Source organism: Lepisma saccharinum, chromosome 7 (assembly GCF_977018435.1).
Source record: "Lepisma saccharinum chromosome 7, izLepSacc3.1, whole genome shotgun sequence".
Taxonomy (NCBI): domain Eukaryota; kingdom Metazoa; phylum Arthropoda; class Insecta; order Zygentoma; family Lepismatidae; genus Lepisma; species Lepisma saccharinum.
Genome location: NC_139235.1, coordinates 23,832,341 through 23,859,048, shown reverse-complemented (window position 1 = coordinate 23,859,048; position 26,708 = coordinate 23,832,341). Strand labels below are relative to the sequence as shown.

Genomic DNA, 26,708 nt, shown 5'->3' with positions numbered 1-26,708 from the left:
ATCGTAGCCACTACAGATGTTATTAATAATAACTACACTTCGGATTTTAGTTTTTTAACCTATTTTGTCCTTTGCAGGTAAATAAGAAATAACAAGCTATGTCAATGTTTCATTAAAAAACGAAACAACTTATGAAGTTTTATAGATTCTAAAATAGCCTATTCTGCTTTTTAGAACCTATTTTAGGTTTATTCACCTAAATCAAACTTTTTTTAGGTCTTTAAAATTTTTTTCTGGATTTTTGTATGACACAGAGGTATTTGTTTGGTTTGGTATCAAAAAAATTCAGTGACTAACATGTTTGAAACATTCTTTCTGTCGATTTCCCTCCCGCCAAGTCAATGCTGTTTTTTCAACACTCTAAAGAAAGCAAAATGTCTGGCGCCACTGTTGCCTGGAGGGTCCAAAGTGCAAGCAAACTTCTGATCCATGTGGTCTTGTTCACTTTCACAAAAGTTCGGTGCATTGTGGCATTTACGGATTGCAAAGTAACATTTCCTGGAATTCAATTCATTCCCAGCAAATAGTCACCCTGGTATTGTGAGGCAAATTATGCATACATTATGCATTCTTCATATCAACAAGTAACCTTTGCTAAGAGTACAAGTATAGTATTACAGTAATATGTGTATAATTTTGAAATGATGTATACAAATGAAAATTTGGTTAGAAATTTAATATTTGGTTGTTATATGTACCAATTAAAATTTCTTGCAGAATTTATTTTGACATTTTGATTTTAACAATTGTCTGATCAGCATTTTTCAGGAATTTTGAACCATTTTAAGTTCTTTTTTGGAACAAACTTCAGGATTTTCGAACCTGATTTAAGATTTTTAGAACCTACTTTAGGAACGTAAAACCACACTTTTTAGACCTAAAAATCCGAGGTCTAATAATAACATTTCGAAAATTCAGGATGTGAATGAAAATTTCATTTCTCGCTCTCAGAACTGACATTTCAGGATCCCACATACCCCTACTTACAATATAATCTGAATAATTCCATTCTGAGAAGTATAAGGGGTGACTTTTTCCGAAGACATCTAAATTCATCCTCCCTTCTTACTTCTACGTGGTACACCCTGGACTACTTTTTGTAGACTAACGAGGATCTAGCATCTGGACTCGCAGCCAGTATAATCCTCTGTAGCAGTGACAGCGCCAGCCTGAAATAAGTTGGTGGGGCTAAAGATTTCGGAGTCAAATTCTCGGGGGGCTAACATGTACCGGCTAAAAGGTATTCACGTAATACTTATATGGTATAAATTTACCAGTGACATATTTTACAGTCAAATCCAAAAGATAAATCACTGCATTTTGTTCCATCAAAAGTACAAAAGTACTTTTAGGCACGGGTTTTTTATGTCAAGTAAAATGCAAAAATTATATTGCTTTCTCTTCCAAAGCCACTTTAAGTGGAATGATATCACAGACTTACTAATTAATTAATTAATTCATATGAACAGTACAAAATATGCCATAAAAGCTACGAATGAACGTATTAAAATACACAACATTATTTCTATATAAAGAGTTTGGGTACTCTTTTTTTTGCTAAAATAAAAAAAAATGAACCACACCAAGAATACATATGTTTTCATGAGCAGCTACAACCTTGTTTAAATTCAAAGATTTTGCAAGCTCTTCAAAGGACTGAACAGGTAGAGCACTCAAACTCTTCTTATCAATTCGATTATGAAGATAACACAGATTTGGCGCAAACATCCGTTAATGGGGCTATGCACATTTCAATAACACCAAACTTGTAAAATTCGTAAAAGGCAGTTTTTAATGTTTCAACCATTGAAAGGAGGTGCTGAAGGATCATTATTTGTAGTTACTTTCTGCATCACAGTGTGCCATAACTCTAAATTGTCCAACAACAGGGAGCGGCAAAAGATTGTAGCTTTTAGTGCTTCAGAAAAGCGTCACTAACTTAAAAAAGTAGGCATCAAATAAACAATACCACTATTGAATAGAAAATGTATTAATGATACTATTTTCTCTGCTGCCATGATGAAATACCTTACGTTTTGTTGTTTAACAACAGGAATTCAGAACTTAGGGCAAAAAATGGCGAGGCTACGAGAAATACCGTTCACTTAGGAGCTGCCACTCTCAAGGAATAAACTTATTTTCACTATAAATCCACCTCCATTAGGAGACAAATATATCGACATAAAAGCAATTAATAGAGTTGCAACCCTTGCACTGAGCATTTTGATTAGTGAAAATAACTGCTGAAGATAATAATCTTATTTCAGAATATATTATGCATAAATGCTGATCAGAATTGGATCAAAGATTGATTCTCCTGCACAGATAACACTATGACGGTACTGCAGAAATCGTTTTCTAATCTCACATATTATAATTAATTAAGATGTAAGTTAGGACTAACACTGGAAGCAATGAAATTACCCAAGGATGCTGATTTTCGCACCGTATTGCAATGATTTGTTGATTAGATTTACATTAAGACCCACAATATGCACCGAGAGCTACAGTTTCTAGTGAAATCCAAACCACTTAATAAAATATTATCTCTACCGGGGATGGAACCCGGGACCCCTTGATATCAGGTTTATAGCTAGACTATCGGGGCTGGGAGCTCAATTTTAATCAGGTAGTTTGTGTGCTCTTTGATTCTTTATCACCGTATTTGTTCCTCTCAAATATTTGTATCGATAATAGACATAAAGATGAAACCAATGAGAGAACATCACTAACACTCGTGCAATTGTCGGTACTCCAATGAGGAACTAACAAACAAAAAAGAAACATAACGCTTCTTTAGGTTTTGAGCATTTTCCTACTTATTCGTGTAAAATTCATTTGTCACACCTGACAGACCTATTCAGAAACTGTAGGCTATATGCCAGAAATCAAAGAACAATCTCAAATCCACTGAATTCATCCACCTATCAGACAGGCAGCAGATTTCGTAGCAAGTTTGGCGACTCGATTGGTCAACTAAATGATCAGTGGCCACTGATTTCCAGGCATATCTGCTGCTGATCTCTCCCCCCTTTTATTTTACAACACATCAGTAAAGTAACCTTGCGATAACCGATCTAGAAAATGTGTTTTAACATTGTACTTGCCGCAATGGAAAATTTATAATGGAAAATGTAAATGTCTACTTTTTAAGTTTCCAATCGAAATGCATCTACCGTATTACAAAAATCTAGGAGGCTACCGGGGGTCTGAGATCTGTTTTGGGGGGCTTCAGCCCCCTAGCCCCACTGTAGCGCCGTCCCTGCTCTGTAGGGTTCATGTGTCATCCCTACATGTTTGTGATTGTCCTTTCATCCAACTTCATCCCCAACTTCGCAAATAGTAAAAAGTGGCAAAAAAGCGATCAATCAAGTAATCTATACTGTGTATGTGCATGACATATACATATTAAATTTCTTTCACAGATTATGACCAAACATATATATCTTTGCAGCTCCTGCACCAAGTACAGAGCCTCCAGTAGACTTGGCACTCAAATGCGACACAAGTGCATGTGCACTGCCATACTGCTTCTGCTCCAGGGATGGAACGAGAATACCTGGAGATCTGGATCCATCTGATGTTAGTATTGCTATTTTTTTATGCTATACATAGTCTCACATATTTGTAGTGAATAAAAGATCAAGATTTTGGTACAAAAACTGGGCAGATTTCAGAATCAAAAGGGGTATATAAAATGGCATTTCATTGTTAAAATGGTGAATAAAATCCTAAATTTGATTTTCAAAACTATACTTATTACACAAAATAAACATTTCCCTTCTAATAGTACATTTATGTAGTTATCAGAGTATCAAGTTTATTACTGTATAAACGAGTCCATTTATACTTCCCAAATATTTACATCAGAATTATTCAATTTTCTGTGAATTTCATAACTCACAGGATAAATCAGACTTCAGAAAGTGTTGTGTTGGTAAATAACCTCTAAATTTCATGTTTAAGAGTTTATTTCAAATTTTTCAGTTCATCTCGCATTATTTCGTGGCAAAACGTGCTAGGAAAATGCACCTCATACCTTTCAAAAATGTGAAAAATTAACATTACAGTGTATTGTTTCACATTTCATGTTTCTGTAAAATACGAAATACGCACACCCCTAGCTATACATTTAAATGTCTTCAATATAATCTTCCCTCAGGAAGAAGATGCAGCATTAAAAGGGGGAAGGGGATATTCTCCAGTAAAGGCATGATTAATCTTAGCTGCTGCTTTCCTTCACATATAGCATTCAACAATGCTTCTTCATCCACCTTCCAGTTTGCATGGTATTCATATTGTGTCGCAGTGGTGTGGTAGTATGTGCAAAGATACTTCATAGTCTGAGAGACATGATTTTCATCATATATATATATATTTTTAAAACATAGTATTTAAGTTCTCCTAATGAACTTGGAAGGTGCAAAGAAAATTTGTACAAAATATATTCAGTATTATTCTTTAAATTTTACATCATGAAGAAAAGTTATAACTAGAGCCCGGAAGTTCAGGCATTTATTTTTGATAAAATAGGCAGGCAAAAAGGCATTTATAATGTGGAAAATAGGCACTAAAAATGGGAAAAAAGGCAAAATAAACTGAAAAAGGCACATTTGAAAGTCACTTACTTTTATCTATAATTTCTGGCAAAATGTTAATGAAGCATACATAAAACAAGCAAATGTAGCTGGACTCATTTCGATAACAGCATTTTCACCTTTTAGAATATCACAAATTGTTTTCAATTGTTTCAAGTCATCATTTGCACTCACTACCCATTTGCACTTTTCCACAACAGCTGACCCCTTTTCTCCTGACACTTCCATCATCTGCTGCATAGATTCCTCGAAGATTTTCATGGATGCTACAAGAGTCTCACCTCTTTTTTCTAGCTTTGTAATTGTCTCTGGCAATGCACCATAATGTGCAAAAATAAACGACAGTTCATTCTTCAGTTCTGAATAGCACAGGAGTTTTTTCACTTCACGAATTGAAGCCGCTTCATTTTCTGGAAGAGCATCGATCACCTCACTGATTTTTTCAAGGTGGTTAGCATAATATATAGCTGCTGATATCCAGGTTCCCCATCTCGTCAAGACTGGTTGCGGAGGTAAACTAAGCTCAGGTGCAACTTCCTGAAATATTCGGGTTCGAGAGGGAGATTTCAGAAATATCTTCTTTATGTTCGAAATCAACCTGTCTACTTCAGGGTGCAACACTCTAACTTTTTCGGCGATTCTGTGCATTGCGTGGGCTACACATGTGATATGAAGCATGTTCGGGAAGAGAATTTTCAATGCTATGGCAGCCTTCTTTATATAGGGAGCTGCATCACTGATAAAAAGTAACATGTCATCATGATGTACACCATCTGGCCAGAGCAGAAGAAGGGAATTTGAGAATAACTGAGCTATTGATGAACCATTGGCTCTCTCTAGTTGTTCTGACGTGAGAAGAAATGACGAGGATTCTCCGCATGTTGGTTCCATAGTTCATATGATGACGTTGGCTATTCAGCATCCGATAGCGTCAGTACTTTCATCTGTTTAAATCCAAACCTTCTTTCCACCAACTTCAGCACGAATTCTTTGCAGAGCTTCTTCGTAGCAGATGCTTAAATATGTTTTCCGCAGCGTAGATTCCAACAGCACCGTTTCTTTAGTGTATTTCTCCAGGAATTTCCTCAGTGACTTGTTTTCCACTTTCCAGAAAGGTATCCCTGCTTCCATGAAAGCTTTGCACAGTTCAAGAGAAAACTGAGATTGCCTGTTGGATGAAATGCCCATTGTTGAAATTAGGGATATCTTCTTCTGTCCAACCTTTTTGGCAACTGCAGATTTATGTTTTGATGTTGACACATGCTGAGATATAAAGTATTTTTTCTCATGGTTGAATGTTTTTTCACATATCTTGCAGAGAAGAATAGTACCATCTGTCAAAAATGTGCTTTCACCAAATTCATGCACGTAACCATGTAACTTACCACTTAATAGCACACTAAATTTCGGCATGATGACAACTACACGATCCTTTCCTTCCAAAGTGCAGAACTAAACTAAAGATAGAGAACTTGATTTTGGAATCCATGCAAAGGCCCTTGGGCATTAGTGCTGTTTCTTGTCAATAACCTCCTGACACGGACGCTAGACGTGATGACGTAATTGTGCAGGTGTTCTGCAACAGGTTTTCAGCAGTCAATCATTCACAAGGACATGTTAACGGAAAGGCAATATCTTAACTCAGCATGAAATACTATCCTTCAGCAATGTTGAAACATACGTGAGTTCAATATTACTTAAATAAGGCGAAAATTATTCACATAATAAACGGAAGAAAAATAAATGCCAACAACGTTTTTTGGGAGAAAAATAATTTATGTACACATTTTTTAAAAAAAATGTTCAAATTTCATTGAAAAAGGCAAAAAAAGGCATTATAATTAAAAATAGGCAGTGGGATCCCAAATAGGCAAAATAGGCAAAATGAAAAGGCTTCTAAAACATTCGAAACAACATAAAAAACGTATATCCGGAAAAATTTTATCAATATATGCAGTAGATAAAAAGAGGTATTTTGCCAAACTTCCGGGCTCTAGTTATAACATATTAAGGGATTGCACTTTGTCAGCTGGCATTTATAACAATTTGCTATGGAATTTTGCAAAGAAGAAATAGAAACATTAAAAATTGCCCAACATGTATGGAACGAATCACACAGAATTAAGTTGAACAGCATAACAGTACTACAAAGAACCAAACTGGAAACTGAGAAAAACTGGAGAAGCAGCTATCATTGACCTGGACCAAAACCCTGTAAGTTATTCCAGTGTAGAATTCAAGCAAATATGATCTCTTCTCCTCAGAAAATAGAAAGTAACTTAATGGAGCAAAAAGTGGTATAGAATTTCAGGGGGTGTTAGGGCACCGAATTTGTACTAAAATCACAGGTCGGCCATAGGCTTGATCCCCACCGACAAAAATAAATTTGTTCACCTGGAGACGGGAGAAGATGTGCTCTCTCAAAGCATAGTGATAGAATGAGTATAGTTAAAAGGACTAGACAATGGATAATGTTCAATTAACATTGCATGCTAATAAAGATTAATTGTAACTAATATTCAGAGAATTATTGTACCATCTTGGCATACCATTATTATTATTACCTGTGGTAAATCTCCATAAACAGATGGTTTGTCTGTGAGGACAGTTCCTGAAACTAATTTCTAGATATGTTCCAGCATATGATCTTATCATGGATCCATTTCTTTTCAGACCCCTCAGATAATTCTAATGACTTTTGATGGTGCTGTTAACCTAAACAACTATGATCACTACACGAAGGTCTTTACAGAAGACAGGAAAAACCCAAATGGCTGTCCAATACGTGGAACATTTTTCATTTCTCATGAATACAGCAACTATCATATGATTCAAGAACTGTATCACAAGGGGCATGAAATTGGAACTGAAACCATATCGTAAGTATTTTTGTTCTTAGAACTCACGTTGCATAAAATGCATACTGTTGATATATACAGATATTTCAACACAAGTGTTGCGCAATTTTGATTTCTATGTAGTGTGTTAGATAAATTACATCGAAATATGCATACCACGAAATTTATAGCTGCTATGGACAATCGCCATAGAAGATGTGGGCTTTGAAAGATATACTCTACTTACAGTAACAAGAGAGGAATCTGCTCACATTGATCAAACCATTAGCCGGATGTTTTAGACAGACACACAAATGGCTCCAGATTTTGTATACATCAGCCAAGTTCTCTTCAAGGAATTTTGTTCTCTCCTGTCTTGGTGGTGATGGAGCATACAAAGAATTACTGCTTCTTTAATTTTCAACTAATGGTGGACTTCATTCTGGAAGCAACTCTTTTCCTACAGATCGATGTGTAAACACAACCGTTTACCCTCACCCCCGGGTTCCACATTTTGTCTTCTCTTCCTCCGATATTCATACTCTTCCTATGCACACATCCCTCCCTCTTCCTTGTGCCACCTGTGTTCCGTAGCATGTCTAATTGGGCCACACATCTTTTCTTATATTCCAAAAAACAACCAAACTGGTCTTGTTCAAATATCAGCAACAAAAACATGGATCCTTCCTTATATGTTTACAGTCAAATTAAAATTTCATCTCAAAAGAATTGTGGCTTTGTTGTGAAATCATCATATTATTATTATTACTAATTGCACAACTCTGATGGTGGTTTGCTGAATATACAAAACTGCTAATTTTCCACTGAATGAAGAAAAATCTCACTTCTCCCAGTTTTGTAATGAGAAAAGTTGTTGAGAAATCTATTTTCTTGCATAACTAGGCCTCTAAAACTTATACATTTTGTTGTTTTGACAGTAGGATCCAAAATGTAACTACTAGAAGCGGTTTTCACACATATAAAAAAGTATTTCCTCTCCCTCCAGTTATTACCAGTTCATTTAATTATTTTCACAGGATCTGGTGTAAGCCCAAAGATTTACAAAAATTCAGGAGGCAGGCAATGCTGATATAACCTTTTCTTAGGACCATTGAGCTAGAATTTTCAAATATTTGGAATTTCCGAAAACAGGTTTCATTCTTGGAATCGCAGATCACCTGAGACCCCTCAACTTTCACTTCCGACCATCCTCTTTCCAGTGTTGTTCCTTGTTGAAAATTCCCTTTCTGATCTTTAAATTCACTGTGTTGTTGGACAAGGTTTTAATTATTCTTGATTTTGGGATTGTATCCATAGGAGAGTACTGGGAGGAGAATTGCAAAATTATGATTGTAATTTGGTAGATGATGATTTCATTGTTAACTACAACTGCTACTCACACGTAACTGCCATTAATTCATTCTACTTTCAAATTGAAATGGTATAACATTACTTTTGTTAATGACAGTTCAGATTTAGTCCCAAAGCCTTTACCAGGTTCTGTGCAATTCTTCATTGATATACAATTATTCAATTATGATGGAACTAAAACCCTAAGAAAACATTAGTGTTTACAAGTTATTTTTTGCCTCTTTGAATATCTGCAGAATACAATATTGGTGTATATTTCCTACAATGTTTCACTTATAAAGGTAACAAAGAAAGTTCTGTCAGTTTCTGACCATGTTGAACACCATGTGCTCCGCACACTGTGAGTTCCAAGGTTAGACAGATAGGATGATAGTCACTTGTTGTGGTATACATGTTCAACAGTAGTGTATACTGGGTTAAAAACGAGGACTATTGCAGCATGTCATAGTGTTCGAATGGACAAAAATTTGCTGGTGGGGAGGTTTTCTTTTTTAGCTCATTTGGGGTGGGGGTTGAACTGATGTGACACTGTGATTTAAAGTATATACCTCATAAATAAAATATGGGAATGTACACTATGTCAGTAAGGAAAGGATTTCAATTGATTGATTGGGTTGGTGTTATAAGTCCACTTTATGCACAGTAAGGAGAATGGCAACTGGACGTACAGTTTAAAGTGGGATCCAAACCACTATGTGGCTCCACCTGGAATTGAGCCCGGGACTCCTTTATTACAAGGCGATGACACTACCACTGCGCTATCGGGGAGGTAGAAGGATTTCAAGAATTTCATTCTTATTTACAGAAATAAGAGGCCCATATTGTGAAATATTTATGTAGGCCCATATACGAGAATAAATATAAAACTTGTACCTACCTATTTTCATGATTTGAAGTTCAGGGCCTCCTCCTTGGCACCGTGGTAACATCGTTGCCTTGAAACTAAAAGATCCTGGGTTTGATACTTTAACTGTAGGTCCGATCCCCATTAGCCTATCTGTGCAAAAAGTGGACATAAAATAAAAATCCAGAACGATTTGGAGCTTATCCTCATATGTAAGCCAAATAGACAGCTTGCTAATTATGTCCCTCATTTCAGTTCACTACACAACACAGCACATATCATTCACAAAAATACAATCCACTCACTGCTGTATTCACATGCTGCCTCTAAATAAATTCCACACACCAGGGAACCCTTAAAGACTACTCGACGCAATCTAAACTAGAACTGGTCTTTGTCATTTCGGCAATTTTTAGATGCACTCATAAACCATTCCAGGCCAGTCAACAAGTTTGTCCTCCCCACTGTAACTCTAGTTGTTTGAAGGTCAACAATTTTTTTTCAACTTGTCTGCAAGCGTTCAATGATGTTCTTGCCCCTGCCATATGCCACACTTTCCCCTTGCCTGTGATAATTAAGCTTCAAAATTCCCCATTCCTGGGAACAATGGGTTTGCAACATTAACCCAGACTGTTCAGGAAGTTCAGAGGGTTTTTCCCCTGCCATATGCAACCCTGTTCTCTCTCCTGTAACAGTTTTACTCCACAATTCACCGTTCCTGGGGAAATTACATGCTGGGAAAAAATTGTTTGCAATATTGATCGGGTGACCTTTGTGGTAGCTCTGTCACGCTTGCCCATCACCCCCTGTAGCTGCCTGCCAGCCGCCTTGCGAATTCAAAGAAAGCAGGCAAGGTTTCCAACTCCTAAGAAATCAATGTGCCAACTCCTAAGAAATCAGGTTCATCTTCTTATTGAAATTAACAATTTTATGCACATTTTGTGATAGATATTTTATTCTATATTTTGGTCACCGAGTCTGGGCTTTGCAGATAGCCCTGAATACATGCACCTGATGTTAAACCATCAGTTTATGGTCAGTGTACTTCAACGTAAATGTCAGTGAAGACAAGTGAAGCACAGGTACCTCAAACAGCATGAAAAGGGCCTGTATGCTGTATGAGCTAAACTTGAAACAAACACAACAGCAGCAGGAAAGAAAAATATGCCACGTTTTTGGCAATGACATGGTGAATGTCCAGGCGATGCAACCATGGTTTCAAAGATTCAAGGATGGCATAAATCTGTTGAGGGATCCCTTCTGGATAATGTGCTGACATGTGATGAGAAGTGGGTTCTTTGCGATACTCCATGGTGGCACCATCATCATGGGTTAGTATCACTACTGCTACCACCTGGCCAGACAGTCAATGCAACTGTGTACTCTCAGCAGCTGGGACGTGTTCACAAGAAATTGTGTGGACCCACCATTTGTGAATCACGAAATGCCCTCTACTTAGTGGATAATGCGAGGACACACGTGGCTAAGGTCACCTGATGCCATTCTCCATCTTGATTGGGAAACATTGATGCACCTGCCTCATACCCCAGACAATGCCCTCTCCAACACAAACGAAGTGCAAACTGTGCTTCGTGAATTCCTTGGTTCATGTTCCGCACAGTTATAACAAAGTGAGATGCATGGTCTTTCAGAACGTTGGAGACATGTCATTGATGCTGATGAGACTATGTTTGACCTGTGTTTGTCAATTTCACATGGCTTGCATTTGAAGGTGTTGGGCGATAATCTGACAGAACTTTCTTCATTAGCAACACTATAGTTTACAAGTTATTCTTTGCCTCTGAACATTTGCATTGAAATATACAATTTCTAATATGATATTGTCCCACACCGTGGCTGTGCGGTCTAAGGTGTCATGCTTTGGGCTCCAACTACGGGACACGTGCAGGTTTCAGTCTCCTGGGGGAAGAGTAACAACTTTTCTCCTGAGAGTTTGGGACCGGTGGCCACCCACCATTGTGAAGAAATTGGGTAGCTATGAATGAGTAGGGTAACTTGCCATGGCAACATACAACAACAACTGGGGGTTCATTGTGTTGACCATACATCACCCAGTAATTGGTTGGATGATCTCCCACCTTGGCAGGTAGGAGAGAGGCTGGTAGTCGGTAGGTAGGCCCTGGCCATCATGGGCTGTTGTGCCACAGCTTAACATGATATTCGTGGCTATTTTCTCTACTGTTTTAGTGATTCATTAGCTATTACGAATTTTTTTCCCCTGCCAACTGATATTTGTCTGTAGTATGAAGAATAAGAAAAGTGAAGATACATTTAATATTTAATTGTAAAACTATTATATTTTGCAGCTTGCAGAAAGGCCTGGAAGATAAGGGCTACGAAGAATGGGCTGGCGAGATGATTGGAATGAGGGAAATTCTACGCCACTTTGCTAATGTCTCCAAAGATGATGTTGTAGGAATGAGAGCTCCATTCTTGAAGCCTGGAAGAAACACTCAGTATGAGGTATGAAAACAATAGATTAAAAACTTGTTTCAGTAATGAAAAAACTCAGAAATTGAAAGCATGTAGAAAGTCTTTTATGAATTGTGTGAATCTTATTTTCTGCAAATTACTCTGCATGCTAGAGCAACTCAAGGACGGACGACCCAGGCAACTGCCTGGGGGACTACCCTTGAGAGTGCCAAAACAGGACATCCTCCATGAATAGCGCCAAAACCTTATTTCTGATTATATAAGCGTGGCTATTTGTTTTAAAAAAAGAGTTGGATTTGTGGAAACAAGAATTAGGTTACTGTCATACCATAATATGTATATTGTAAAATCGTGTAGCAATTTAAGCTAGAAGATTACTATTATTTTGATGTCATTATGTAGGTATTATATAAACATTTTTTTCAAGTTCCACGTGCATATAGCACCATGCTATGAAGGCACATTTAGATGTGGGGGTAGGGCCCCTACACATCAAACCCAGGTCTCTCACGTGGCAGTCAGATGCCCTACCGACTAGACCAGCAGGGTAGAAAATCGCGGGTGCCGAAAATCCACCTTACCCGGGTGAAAATTTTATCTTGAGCCACTCCTGTCTGCATGTTGTGTACAGGCTTGGTGTTAGGATGATAAGGACGCAATAAGCATTCGCACCCCTTACTATTTTCAGTTTTTCAATAGATTAACACTAAGTCACTTCTACCTGATTGTGGTAACACTAAGGTAGGACCAGAGATGCTGTTTTAGTAGAAAGAAAATAATTTTTCTATCAATATGTTACATCATTTCAAAAATATTATTAGCACATACATTTCCTCTTTCTATTAGAATACCTTATTTTCAAGAGGAAATGGACAGTTCTCGCTCATTTATTGCCTTATACAACTGTGATAAAGATGGATTGATTGATTGATTTGGTGTTTTAAGTCCACTTTAGGCACAGTAAGGCTAATCGGGACTGGACCTACAGTTTTAAAGTGGGATCCGAACCACTATGTGCCTCCACCGGGTATTGAACCCAGGACCCCTTGATTACAAGGAGATGACGCTACCACTGCGCCATCAAGGAGGCCTATGTGATAAAGAAAACATAATTTTATGTTGTGGTATTTTAATAAAACAAGCATGGAATTTTGCAGGTACTTGAAGATTTTGGATATATCTATGATAGTTCAATTGGTATCCCACCATCAAAGGTCCCGATCTGGCCTTACACCCTGGACTACAAAATTCCACATGAATGCAGATCTGGCACATGTCCAAGAAAGTCTTTCCCAGGTAAGATATTTTTATCACTAAAAAAATACAGGTAATTTAAACACAAATATATTTTTCAAATTGATTTTTTTTGTTATTTAGCTTTGATTTTCTGCCACTTCTTATTAATCATGAGTGATGATTAGACTGAGACTCATACTTGGGGATATCACCTAACATGCTCGACCATCAAGTTGGTTGATGTATAAAATCATATCATATATATACCAGTGGCATGGCGTGGCGTGACTATTTCAAGTGTTACCAGCCATCAGTATGACAATTATGCCTGCTAACGTCTTCAATCTAGTTCTTTGTACATTTCGTTCTTTTTTTGCAATCTGCACAGTGATTTAGCCACAAACACTCCTAGAAAGAACTACCACTCATGAGACAGTTACGGCGAAAATTCAATTAATAGTGGTGAACCCTTGTCATTTCTTCATCTGTCTCTGTTTCTTTGCAATGAGATGCACAGGGGAAGAAGAATCACACTTTTTGGGGTTGGTTTGACGTTTGTGTGGTGAGCAGACGACGGAACTCCGCTCCTCCAGCTATGTGGAAGGGAAGCCCAGCTGTACGTACTACTGTTGCCAACTTAGTATTTTGGAGCAAGGTTTGTCCAAATCACATCAAGGAACTATATTTTCGTCTATTACCTAACTGGTCTCAGTTGTAGTTCAATCCAGCCTTGGCTTTGCAGTCTACCTCTAGTTGCTTCACATATATAATATCCAGTTTACGTGGGATTTAGCTCTTTTCTGCCAATCCAATGTGACAACACTAGCCTAATCCGGCAGGCCTGACCGGTAACTGGGCCTCTTAACAGGCATGTGAATAACACCCTGTAGCACACTTTGCTCCAAAGTCTTCCCCCGCTCATCCCTTGCATTGGCGCCCACACTCTTCTTGTTACCTCTTCAGGGTAGCGGAACGGCCTCCCTCTGTGCTTCTGTCGGCTGCAGAAAAAATGTTCTATGCAATATCTACTCGACGCCAACGCTATTGGATAACATATTTAACAATGTTGTTATTTTATTGAAACAACTTTTTAATTCTTTACATTTTGCTGTTGCCTGTGGCATGTTGGACATTTATTGCTCAAAGTCTCTCATATTTTCAGAACAGCATTATCAAAATATTTTCACTCAGTACATTAAACAGATGAGCAAAGATAGTATTATTTCAGCAAGTTTTTTCTTTCATATAAGCTCAACGTACAGTGTGCTTCAAAAGTTCTGCAAGATTCTAAAACCTTATAACTTTTAAAGAAATAGGTTTATTACAACGAAATATTGTCTGTTACACAGAGGAAACTTTAAAATTAATGTTTGATGTGGTTTGGTTCATTGCCAGATTTCCAGCTGGCAACCATTCACGTCCAAACACTCTTGCAATCTTCGTCTGAATCCGACAATAGCATTCTGACAGTGCTCGTCCAGAATGCTGTGAATCACATCACATATTTTGAAGTATGTGGCAAATTTGCTCTGCTATGCTTCCCATAGCCTTAAACGTTTCGTACCATCTCTGGATACTTGTCTCCGCTGTAGGTATTTTTCCAAACACAAAATTTCAACTTGGCAAGTCTTAACACGCACTGGACTTTTTCCTGCTATCTTGGAATCACGTGATCGCCTGCACACATGTCATTTAGCAGTGTAGGCAGAACAAAAGTTTAAATTTTTCTGTGTAAAAAAACAACAAAAAAACAATATTTCATTGTAATAAAGCTATTACTTTAAAGTTATAGCTTTTTAGAATACTGCAAGACTTTTAAAACATGCTGTATATAATCCATTCACCAACTCGATAGTTCTTTTTGTTTGTATGGGTATCAGGGTCAAAACTTGAAGTGGAAAATGATAGCTTCGGGGAGGAAGTGTTTGGTTGAGCTCGAGGTTAGCCAGGAGGATGCTCCTATGGTTTAATATGGTGACAATGGGGACAGCTGGGGGATAACATCCCCTGCACACCCCTTCACTTCGGGCACTGATCAGGGTATGATCATCAGATCAAAGTGGCATCTGCTCCAGTTTACTTGTATCTAGCTAAAATGGAATCACTGCAAAAACACAATAATGAGGAGTTGTAATTTACTGGTCATTCTTACAGGTGTATGGGAGGTTCCGCTCAATGCGCATTATGTGGAATCATATGAAGGTGGTCACTGCCCATATCTCGATCAATGCGTTCTTCACAATCACGACCCGGATGAAGTGTTCGAATGGTTAAGAGAGGATTTCGAGAGATACTACAAGCAAAACAGAGCTCCCTACATGATGCCTTTCCACACTAACTGGTTCCAGATTAAAGAACTCGAGAAGGGACTTCACAAGTTTCTGGACTGGGCTTTAACTCTGTGAGTATAGATTGTGCAGAAATATACATGGTACTTTGCTTGAATTTCTGCAATCAAGAGTAATGTTGGAAGTACAAGGTGGTAGGCAGGGCTGTCGGATGTTGTTTGCCCCACTGTGAGGGATTCTTTTTAACATGTTCTCTGCCAGGTCGGTCACACACCAATCATGCCATCCATGTTGGTCGTTATGACTGAAACATGTGGCTTGACTTTTGTTGTTCCTAGCATTCTGTCAGTCACAAGTGGAGAGTTGAGCACACATCAAAGTGTTTTGGCTGTTCTATTTTTTTAAAAAAAGAACAAAGCGTAATTTTCGAATTTGTGAAATAAAGTCCAATGACCACTTTGGGCAGGAGGCAATATTAGTGAAACCGCACTGACAGAGAATGTGTTAAATGCAAGTTAGAATACATACTGTCCAATGCTTTGCTACTCAGCCATTTTAGAGCATCTTTATAGTGAAATATTTAGTAAGAATACTGACACACAGGGACCAAAGGAGTACAGTAAAACCTTGTTAATCCAGAAGGGTTTAACGAAAGTTCGGATAAACTGAAACAACCTAAAAGAACAGTAGAAAGTGCATTAAAACTCAGTTTATAGCAACAAAACAAGTTTATTGTGGTGTGTTTAAAGGACATAGGCCTAAATACACTATACAGTACAGTAAAATGTAAAGCAATACTGTACATACAATGCAGTATGCACATATGCGATACCCATATTATGATGATGTGAGATTGTTGATTTCTAGCCACATTTAAAACGATGCATTCAACTTTGGGGGGGGGGGGGCTTTTGCCTGTCCGGATTCTGCAAAGTATGGGTTATCGGGGTCCAGATTAACTAGATTTTATTGTATTTTGCTTTTGTTTTCTGCCACTTTTGGGTAATTGTGAAGATGACAATGAGTTATGATTAGATTACATTGATGAAGGGACAATCACAAAGAACACCCATGACCAGGTTGGGACCCAAAGGTGGGAACTTCATTGGCAACATTGAAAGTTACCATCTCGGTTCAGAAAAGGTAGTGCATTGCACTGTGAGGTTGAGAAAGTTTAGCATGTTGGTGAGAAGGACAGAAGAGGGACTATGGGGTGCAATTTTAGGAACCATGTGAAAATATTATTACTATTACAATAAACATATTCTGCAATAGTTCATGCACTTTCACAACAAAATTTTTAAATGAAGTTTCACAAGGAGTTGTTTCTAGATAACCTCAGTTCAAGCAAATATTTCTTTATAATTTTTTTTTTAGAGGACAAACATAATGTACACAAAAAGTATATATTTGTACATCACACTTTCATAAAACACTGAAATAAGCTCTACATTCTCATTTGTGGCAATATAGTGTGTTTATTAAAGTGAAAATCTGCAATTAATGCACAAGGATGTACTTTGAGGGGATTAAAGGGTCTAGATATCCTCAAAAGAGTTGCCAAGCACTAAAATCAAATAAGATTATTTATATAACAAAAAATAATACAGGTACTTCAGCACTAAAATTAAACATTTGTTTGCAATTTGTTGTATTATATGAAGTTTATTTATTTCTGCCAAACTTATGTGAAGGGAGGGATTACATTGGTATGTAATTATTTGTATTAACAATGTCTATGAAGATTAATGCATAATAATAATAATAGATGGGTTTCATGTGACGTCAGGATGGGCACAGCTGCCATGTTTGCAGCAAATTTTACCACAATGCAACAGTTTGTGATGTAGGTGAAACACACCTATAATGGATTTCCTTTTTCATTAGCTCTAATTAATGTTTCTTACAGTGTCTTCTAAATCTTGTATTTTTACATTTATATTTTGACATTATTTTCTTCATAGAAGAGCTTTTTATATGCAAATTGAAGAGATTTTAACCAAAAATAAGCTAGATAAGGAATATATGCTGTTATATCTGTTATTTTTATGCTATATTTTACCTTTTTATGCAATAATAATAATAAATTGTAACAAAATATTAGCAATAATATGCATATTACTGTTGACAATAAAATTGTTGTTATTATTATTATTAATGTGAATATTACAGTAGGCATTTTGTTTGCCTGCACACAAGAACAATGCCATGGGCAAGATCCAATTTAAGATGTTTGTAATTCCCAGAGAGCGTATATATACGCTCTTTGGTAATTCCTAATCTAATGATTTTTTTTTTTTTTTTTTTTTTTATCTAGTCCTGATGTTTGGGTAGTCACAACAACCCAAGCTTTAGTTTGGTTAACAGATCCTCGACCAGCAAAACAGCTTACTACCTTCGATGCATGGCACTGTGAAAAGAAACAACACGTTCCTGTTGCACCTTGCAACTTGCCTAGCAAATGTGCACTGTCGTTCAGGCCTCCAGAAGCAAACTTCTCCAGTACAAGGTACCAAACTGCTACTTTTTTTCCTAATTGTTTTGAGCACTGGAAAAACTTGTGAGATTAACATACTTGAAACAAGTACTTACTTTATCTGTTTTGCTATTATTTATTAATATTGAAAACAAATCAGACTTGTAGTCAAACTTCCATATAATGTACACTGATGATAAAGGTAAAAGCGGCTGATATTAAAAAAAAAAGCCTAGCATGGTGTAAAAACTTGATTTGTGCAATAAAATGCTTTTATGTATTTAACTGCTCTATTAATAAAATCTATACACATGAAATGGCAAAGCACTTTGATTTTATGAATGTATTTTATATTTAACAAAGTACTGGACAAAAACATTTTATCAGCAAGCATTTTATTTCCAACCCACGATTTAAGGATAACATTTTCGTATCTTCAGATCCATTTGGCTGAGCCATGTTTCCAACACCCAAGTCTCTCTTTCTTGTAAACATGAATAATTTGGCTAGATAATAGACATTTTGTCCATTACTGCATTCTTTGTCTAACTGCCATTGTATTTTCTCATATGCTCTCTGTTATTCGGAAGTTTTCCATTTCTGCTAAGGAATTTGAGAATGCCCATTATTGAGACGCACCTGCTATTCAGAGATGTCCATTGGAAGTTTTGCTGTAGTACTTGTTTCGGGTATATTAAATTATCCTTTATCTTCACCAATAAATGGTAATATTCAATGTCAATAACATTTCAACAGTGAAAAGTCTATAGTGATCTATACTCTATTGGTAAATTTAATTTTTTGTTTGAAGTTGTTATGACTAACTGGTCTTGAAAGTAGAGCTGTGCGATATTTCAATATATTGATACAGAGTCAATATCTTTAAAATATCGAAGCATCGATATCGTAAAAATATCGACGTATGGTGGTGTTATATTCCTTACGTACAAGTCAAGTCAAGACTAAGGATGTTAAGATAACAAGTAATGCACTCACCATGCGGGACAGAACTTGGGAGGTGAATGATGATTGCCTCTGATTAACATGGAAAGCGAATATGTGAAACAGCCAATAAAAATAACAAGGTTCCTACTTTATAGCACTTGCTGGTTACCATTATGTGCCCAAGCATAGGGATGGTATCGATGCGAGATAATACTTGGCAGAGACTCGTTCTCAAGTTGTAAAAGATTGTCTCGTTCTTTGTCTCGCCTCAATATACAGCATGTTCGCAGCACAAAATATTTTGTAATTACATTTTTCTGTTGGATGCATAGTTCCCACGGTACGAGCTGGGACAGCTCCAGAAGAGGGCAGGGACGAAACTTCAAATTGAAAGATATATATATATGTAGATATGGTCGCGATCGTCGATATCAGTATTGTCGATATTTTCGGTAGCGTAGATATCGATATTCGATATTCTATATTATCAATATCTATATTTTCGATATTCAGTCGATATCGAAGTTCGATATCTAAAAATGGAAATCGCACAGACCTACTTGAAAGCTAAGAAAGCAGTGGTGATGGGATTTGATGAACTGACCATGCATCACCCAATAAAACAGCCTCTTTGCAGTAGCTTTGCAATAGCCCACTAAATGGCTGTTGCATTATGGTATTTAGTGTTTTAGTTTTACTTGTTTGAGTTTTTTTGTTTAAAGTCCACTTTATGCAGAATGAGATCCAAACCACTATGTGCCTCCACCAGGTCAGTTTTGTGTGTGAAGAAAATAGTGCGTACATGCTAAAATCTTCATGCAGTTCAGTGATGGTACATGTTAAATTCATAACTGTAAAAGTAATTTGCTTACTTTTGAAGTAACAGCAATGGCGTTAGTTTCCAAAAATTGGTGTGTGGATATGTAAACTACCACATTCTCTCTTTAAATATGTGAGGATTACATATTTTTTGTATGCATAAATTCACAGGGGTGCTTCCAAAGTTTGAATAATGAAATCTTGATTTCTTTCAGGTACCTTACAACGTGCCGGGAATGTCCCGAAAGGTATCCATGGTTAGGTGATTCAGAGGGCACTGGAATTGCTGGAAAGGACTTCTACCATCCAGAAAACAACTAACAAAGTTGTATTTTTCTTAATTTCATGTACATTTTTGTATGTTGTTAGGGTGAAAGTTTGCGTGTACGTGTGTATTTCTCGGCATGCATGTGATTTGGGTTCACACCACCATGTGTTAAATATAAACTCAACAGTTGTGAAGATTCTCTTGTTTATTTGTTTTCAGCGTGTCTTACATGAAGTTGTAGAGGCACACTAAAGGGGATTATGGGGCTAGATCTTCCTGTGAAGTCCCTTTTCTTGAAGAATATAGGGCAATATAATTAATTTGCATCAATTTCTCCACTCACTGCATTCACAATATTCTCAACAATTGAATCGCTCCCCTTAAAAATAATTACTAGTTACGCTTATGTGAAACTGTACATACTTGTGGCCAAAGGCTTGGCGCAATGTTTATACGTTTGTTGAAGAAAAGAATCAGGCTTCTAATATTGAAATAATAAAATTGTGCACTTTCTATGAGATAAAGTTAGCCCACACCACTACTAACTGATAATTTGATACAATATTCACCGAATCATAAGTTGCTATAAGATAACTGGTATTCTATCATGTAATACTGATTAGTAACCAGTAGGATAAAATATTTCATGTAGAGGAAAGAAAACTGATTCATAGATTTTGTTGTTTTTAAATGACTTTCCATTTTTCCACATATCCAGTACTTTTATATTGAAAAAGTCCTAGGTTGAAATATCACTGCTAATAATATAAATTTGAATGTGATCCAGAAAAATCTGAGGATCAATGAGTGAATTGTTTGTGGCCCATTTCATGAGCATGCGCTACATTCTATAGTAGGATACATTGCTTCCTGCCAAGTGATGCATTTGTGGCTCAATGAAAGGTTCACAAAAGCACCACTTGGTTGAGCCACTACCTAGAAGGAAGCAACATATTCTAGGATAGAATCTAGCATATGCTCATCAAATGCACCAGTGATAATTCACACACAATTCTGATGGTCTGTGTGAAGGGATCCTAAGTGGGTATGGAGTAGGTTCAAATTTGACTTATCTGAGTCCAAAGTCCAAAATTACCCTGTACGAACCTTCAATCCTACATGATATCCAAATTCTGGATTTAATATACGAACCTCAGATCCCCTCCATAGCTAATTTGGGGCTTGGGCATACAATTTATATAGGACCAACAACAATATCTTTAATGAAATCAATACATTGAATTGAATGATGCATGGAAATAATTCAGAGATCTCTGATCCTCAGTCTGAACCACTAGTGTCCAATATACGTATTTGTACTAAATAGAGTGACAATAAAACTAATTTAAATCTGGCAGTGCCTATGGTAAATGTACCTCACCTTCCTATAGGCCAGCTGATTATAATGTTTTTCCAGTAAAGATCTTGATTTGACATAAAATTTGAAACTTTCTTTATATCTTTAATGCATACACTATCACGGTGTTTCAGATTTCGGGTTTCTATCAACATTATACTACTTAGAAGCTTGACAAAAATCAACAAATGTTTAAATTTTGCTCTGTACATTTTGTTATATTTGCATGTATATAATATTGCACAAGTTATACATATACAACTTTACTAACAGCACACTATGAATTGTTGCATAACTTTATAATTTCCTGGCTAAAATTGAAATTTTACCCTAACATTGATCATACTACATGTATCTCATTGTGCACTATCAATCCGCTGCGAAACTTTTTTTTTCCACTATACACACACATTTTTTTCAGGTTTGGCAAATGGGGACAATTATTCTTGTATTTCACAATTTGCTCAATCAGTGGGCTTTTAACTAAAAAGCAAAAGTAAAGTTGTGGTATTAAGTTGTTTGGGTAATGAATTATTAGTTCTAATTGGTGTCTATAGCAAGAGGGTGGAAAACCCTCAATAATAAATCAATTCACATTTTAAACATAAATCAAATATGCAATTGTTTTCAACTGCTGAATTTACCAATGCATGAATGAAACTGAAGAATGTACGGCTGAGTGATTTTCTTATTTCAATTGTGTTTGCATTTAAAAAGTGAATTGTCTGTTATTTGTTGTAATAAAGAAATTCATACCCATATTTTTCATTTTTCTTATTTTTTTAAGCTCATTCATTGTCACAAAATATACTATTCTATCATACGTATTTAACAAGACTTACATACGTATGTCATTATTGTTATTTGGGATTACACCTTTAGAAGTTTTTCCCATATACATGTGTGCATCCAAATTCACCTTGCTATAAAATAACCTTTTGACGACATTTTCTCAGGGCATTGGACAAATGAGTTCTGTATGGGTTGGAGTTTTTGAGAGCTAACTGAACTGTCAAATTCACTTCAATCTTTGAAGATGAGAGTGAAGTTACAGTCTTGCAGATGTAATGCCCGGAGCGGGGACCAACTTTATGGCAGTTACCCGCTGTTAACAGCCAATTAGGTGTACCGCTTACAATCCCTCCTCCACAAAGTGCCAGCAGGGAAACAGGATTTTGTCAAAATAGCCATTCTGCACTTAGCCTGTCTAAGGTATAGCTCCCGAAAGCTCAAAAAATGTATGTACAGTAGAGTCTCGCTTATCCAACATAAACGGGCTGGCAGAACGTCTGATAATAGGGAGGTGTTAATAAAAAGTCTATTAAATGTCAAACTAGTGTTATAATTTTACACATTACGAACCTAATACAGTAATCATGTTTTACAATACAAAAAAAATAACTGGAAAAATGAACTTACAGTTACAGAATTGTCTGAAGTTAAACACAGTACGTACGTAGAGTTGGGAGAAACTAAAAATAGACTATGCTCACGCTCGCAACTTGCAGTTCTTGTTGCCGATTGATGATTTTTTTTTTCTTCCGGTGGTATGTCGGATAAGCAAAGGTCTGATAAACGAGACACTATTGTAATTCAAGAAAATTTTATAACACTTTGAGGGATGACTGCCAGCCAGGTTGGATACTTAAACGCCACTAAATTGTTATGGACTAAGGTTGTTTGTCTCAGTGCAATTCACTGGAGACTTAAATGGGGCATCTTGGAGGCTTGGTCCTGTTAACTGATAGGCAGGGAGTCACTGGCAGAGCAAACGGGTTGTCAATGTGTACATGTGTATTCTTGTTAGAGGTACAAAAGTACCCCAATTATGATGCAACTTATGAGCAGAGGCAAACAGGAGTGACCGGATGAACACGCTAATGGGAAAAGGCTACTCATTTAGGCTGCTGTGCTCCTAGTCCTGCTCGTAGGCCAGGCCAGTGATGCCATTCCTCTGGACAGGTCATACCTTGGGGTTCACTGCCTCTGGTGGCCCTGTAGCAGAATCGGTTTGCTGTATGCTGTTAACACTAGTACTCCAGTGATCTATTTGCAGTAAACCCGATGCAGGTTGTTCGGCTGTTTTAAAGGGGCTCTTGGGAATTGGGCAATAACTAGGATTTGTTCCAAGTATGGAGTTGACAATGAAATATTGTACCATGCATTACTGCCCATATTGACTGTTTCAGGACTGCATAATACACAACACTACCAAAGACTGAAACAGAATGCGCCTTGTGAAATTTTGCTGTATATAAAAAAACACAGTGATTAAGAGTTCAAATCAGTTATCATGAACAACCACCATGGATCAGTTTCAAGGAACAAAAAAGTAAAACATAGAGGAACATACAATCAGTGTTCCCCTGAATACAGAAGGTCGTTTCACGTCCATGGTAACAAAGTTAGAACCAACTTCACCTTAAGGAAAACCGTGACGCCACCAACGGTGGTGCTCTACGTGATACCCCTGTCTTGCAGCAATGGCCCTGCAGCGGAGTTTTCATTGGAGAAGACTGCGTTGAAGAACACATTGGTTCAAAAAATCCCATTCCTCCTGACAAGCTTTCCAAAGACTCTCAATTGTGCAGGGCCATCTGCTGCCCAAGTCTCGTTTCAACAACGGAAACCCACAAAAATCCATGGAAGAGGAATCGGGGGATTTCACAGGGATGTCTGTAAAGGTGATTGCATGAATGCCCGTTTCACGTGCCATCCGATCCATGTATGCCTGCGTGGACTTTGGCGTATGACTGGATGCCTTGTCCTGGTGGATGACAAAGCGAGATGTGTCGCTGCCATAGAGAGAAGGGAATATCATGTCTGTAAAGTGGCTCCAAAATATTCGTCTGGTAATAGGCTGCATTTATTTTAGCCTTTTTGTCTACTTTGCACAGTGGAAGTTTGCCATTATGGCAGAAACCACCTACAACCATGAACCCATGTGGAAAAATTTCAGCACATTCACGTACCCACTATGTTCGACCTCTTGCATCACGTGGACGATAGTACATGGCCCTTTTTTTTATCACATCCCAACAGATACACCCATGCTTCAACCAGGGACACCACATACTTCCAGGGGTCCCCAGCCAGATGGCGTTCGTAGAGCTTCCGACTGTTGGTCTTCCTCTCCTGGACATGTGAGGCACGCAGCTTATGAACTTGAGCCTTGTACTTCCACACAAGTTGTAAATCTTGGGCTATGATGCGATTTACAGTTGCAGGGGAACATTGCACTGCCTGTGCAATCGCTCTTTGTGTTGCAGGGTTTTCACATCACACCAAGGATCTCACTTTCCGCACAAAATCAGGGGAACGCTTGCGCTTCCGATATGTCCAAGGCCCACTTTGACTGGTTCCAGAAACAGGTACGGTGCAAGCTTTATGGCGATTCAACACTGTGTTGATGCCCTTCTTTGACACATGGAAGGTTTTCGTCTGGCACTGTTTAATTATCTGGCTATAACTATAACCAACGTCGGAAAGGGCACAGATGTACCCCTCCCAAAAGACTGGAATTTTCGGTGCCACATAAACACTCTCTCACACACCAACCGTCTTCTTTGCAAATCAACACACAGTACTCTCGTACTACCGGCTCTGGCTGCTCTGTGCTGTGCCTACGTACTGCTCCCTGGTGCTCGAAATCGTTACTATCGACGTGAAACAACCTTCTGTAGAACATCCACTAAAGTCTCACTCTGAAGACCGGATTTCTCCACATGAATCTTCTAGATTCCTAGCTTCTCCCCACTAAGGAGAAAGTGTTAGCAGTGTTGCCACAGGCACAGAAAGGACTTCCACTAAATCCACCTGTTTCAATTCTTATAATATTGAATGAGGCACTGTTCTGTCCAAATTTTGTTTATAAATAAATAATTCAATATTATATTACAATGGAATATACAATACTTAATACTGGCAGGAGCTCTCATATAGTCTAATGGTCCAAGATCAGATTTCTGATTGGAACTCAATAATTGCAGTGTTGACCCAGCATAGTGCAGACAATTGGGAAGCAGTAATAACAGAACTGAGTCCCGAAAGCCAGAAAACAGTAGTGATCCTAGACTCTCAAAGGAACTTTTGTGGAGGAAAGAAGAAAAATAAAAAATCTAGCAGCTGCTCCTGTTATGTGTCTCCACTATGTCAACCTGAGTTGAAGTTTTGGATGCTCTACCTCATATTCCACCTGTTTTTTACCTTGACTTGTGTACTCAGCTGTAGCCCTTGTATGTGGTTTGATTTTCTTACTGAAAATCAGAAAATAACGAGCACTGCATATCATTTATCCTTGTAACAGGTAGACAGGATTTGTGCTGAAGTGATAGAACAGGTACCTTACAAAATCACAAATCATACAGGAACTACAATCAACAATAAGAGATCACACATAGTTGGATTTCTAATATCTAGAGAAAAGAATATCTTATGTTAATTTTGCCTGGATGTTTTCCTAAGTGATGACAGAACTTGCATGGAAGTAACTGTCCTTGTGAGCTTGATGAAATATGGGATTTTTCATCTCTCAGGACACAATAAGTTAAAGTGTCAGTCGTGGAGTCGTCTCCACGATGGCGGAGTGGTAGCATCATCGCATTGTAATAAAGAGGGCCTGGGTTCGATATCCTGTACACACACATTGCACAGTGGTTCGGATCCCACTTTAAACTATAGGTCAAGTCTCTATTAGCTCAACTGTGCATAAATTGGACATAAAACAAGAATTTCGTTGCAGTGTTTCTTTTACACATACACATGGAACCAAAGGGAGAATCACTCAATTTAGGAACAGTTACACCCAAGCAAATAATTAAGTAGTTTACTTTTGATCTCATTGCAGACAGACTGGGCACAAGTGTTTCTTTGTGAATGTCCCTTCATTTTCATCTAATCATGACGATTAGCCAAAAGTAGCAAAAAAGAGCAACTTAAAATAACAAATACAAGTCAGTTATGGGCACAGCGATTTTGTACATGTTGCTTTACATTACTTTCTGCCCATATTATACACTCAATGACAAAATAAGTTAAGCACCCAGAAGGAAAGGTTCAATTTAGTCATTTCGTACACGTGTGTAACATTGATGGGTATGTAAATGATTCGAGTTGCAATGATATGTACCGTCTAGAATGGCCACCAGAGTGCATTAGTTGTGCCACCACGTGATAGTGTTACCAGGCCTGAAAGCATTCATAAGGCATGTGCAAA

The 26,708-nt window shown here is 37.5% G+C and overlaps 1 protein-coding gene across 1 annotated transcript in view; it reads left to right on the top strand.

Annotated features, from left to right (window-relative positions):
* The window catches only part of Cda4 (chitin deacetylase Cda4), a 55,714-nt gene extending 33,467 nt beyond the window's left edge, over positions 1-22,247 (top strand). Inside the window, exons 4-10 of the mRNA XM_083125100.1 lie at positions 3,455-3,582; positions 7,272-7,477; positions 11,978-12,134; positions 13,262-13,400; positions 15,495-15,741; positions 17,946-18,137; positions 20,084-22,247. Of these exons, the coding sequence (XP_082981226.1) occupies positions 3,455-3,582; positions 7,272-7,477; positions 11,978-12,134; positions 13,262-13,400; positions 15,495-15,741; positions 17,946-18,137; positions 20,084-20,189 (1,175 nt within the window). The 3' untranslated portion in view covers positions 20,190-22,247. The remainder of the gene's footprint in view (positions 1-3,454; positions 3,583-7,271; positions 7,478-11,977; positions 12,135-13,261; positions 13,401-15,494; positions 15,742-17,945; positions 18,138-20,083) is intronic.
* Positions 22,248-26,708: the final 4,461 nt, after the last annotated feature.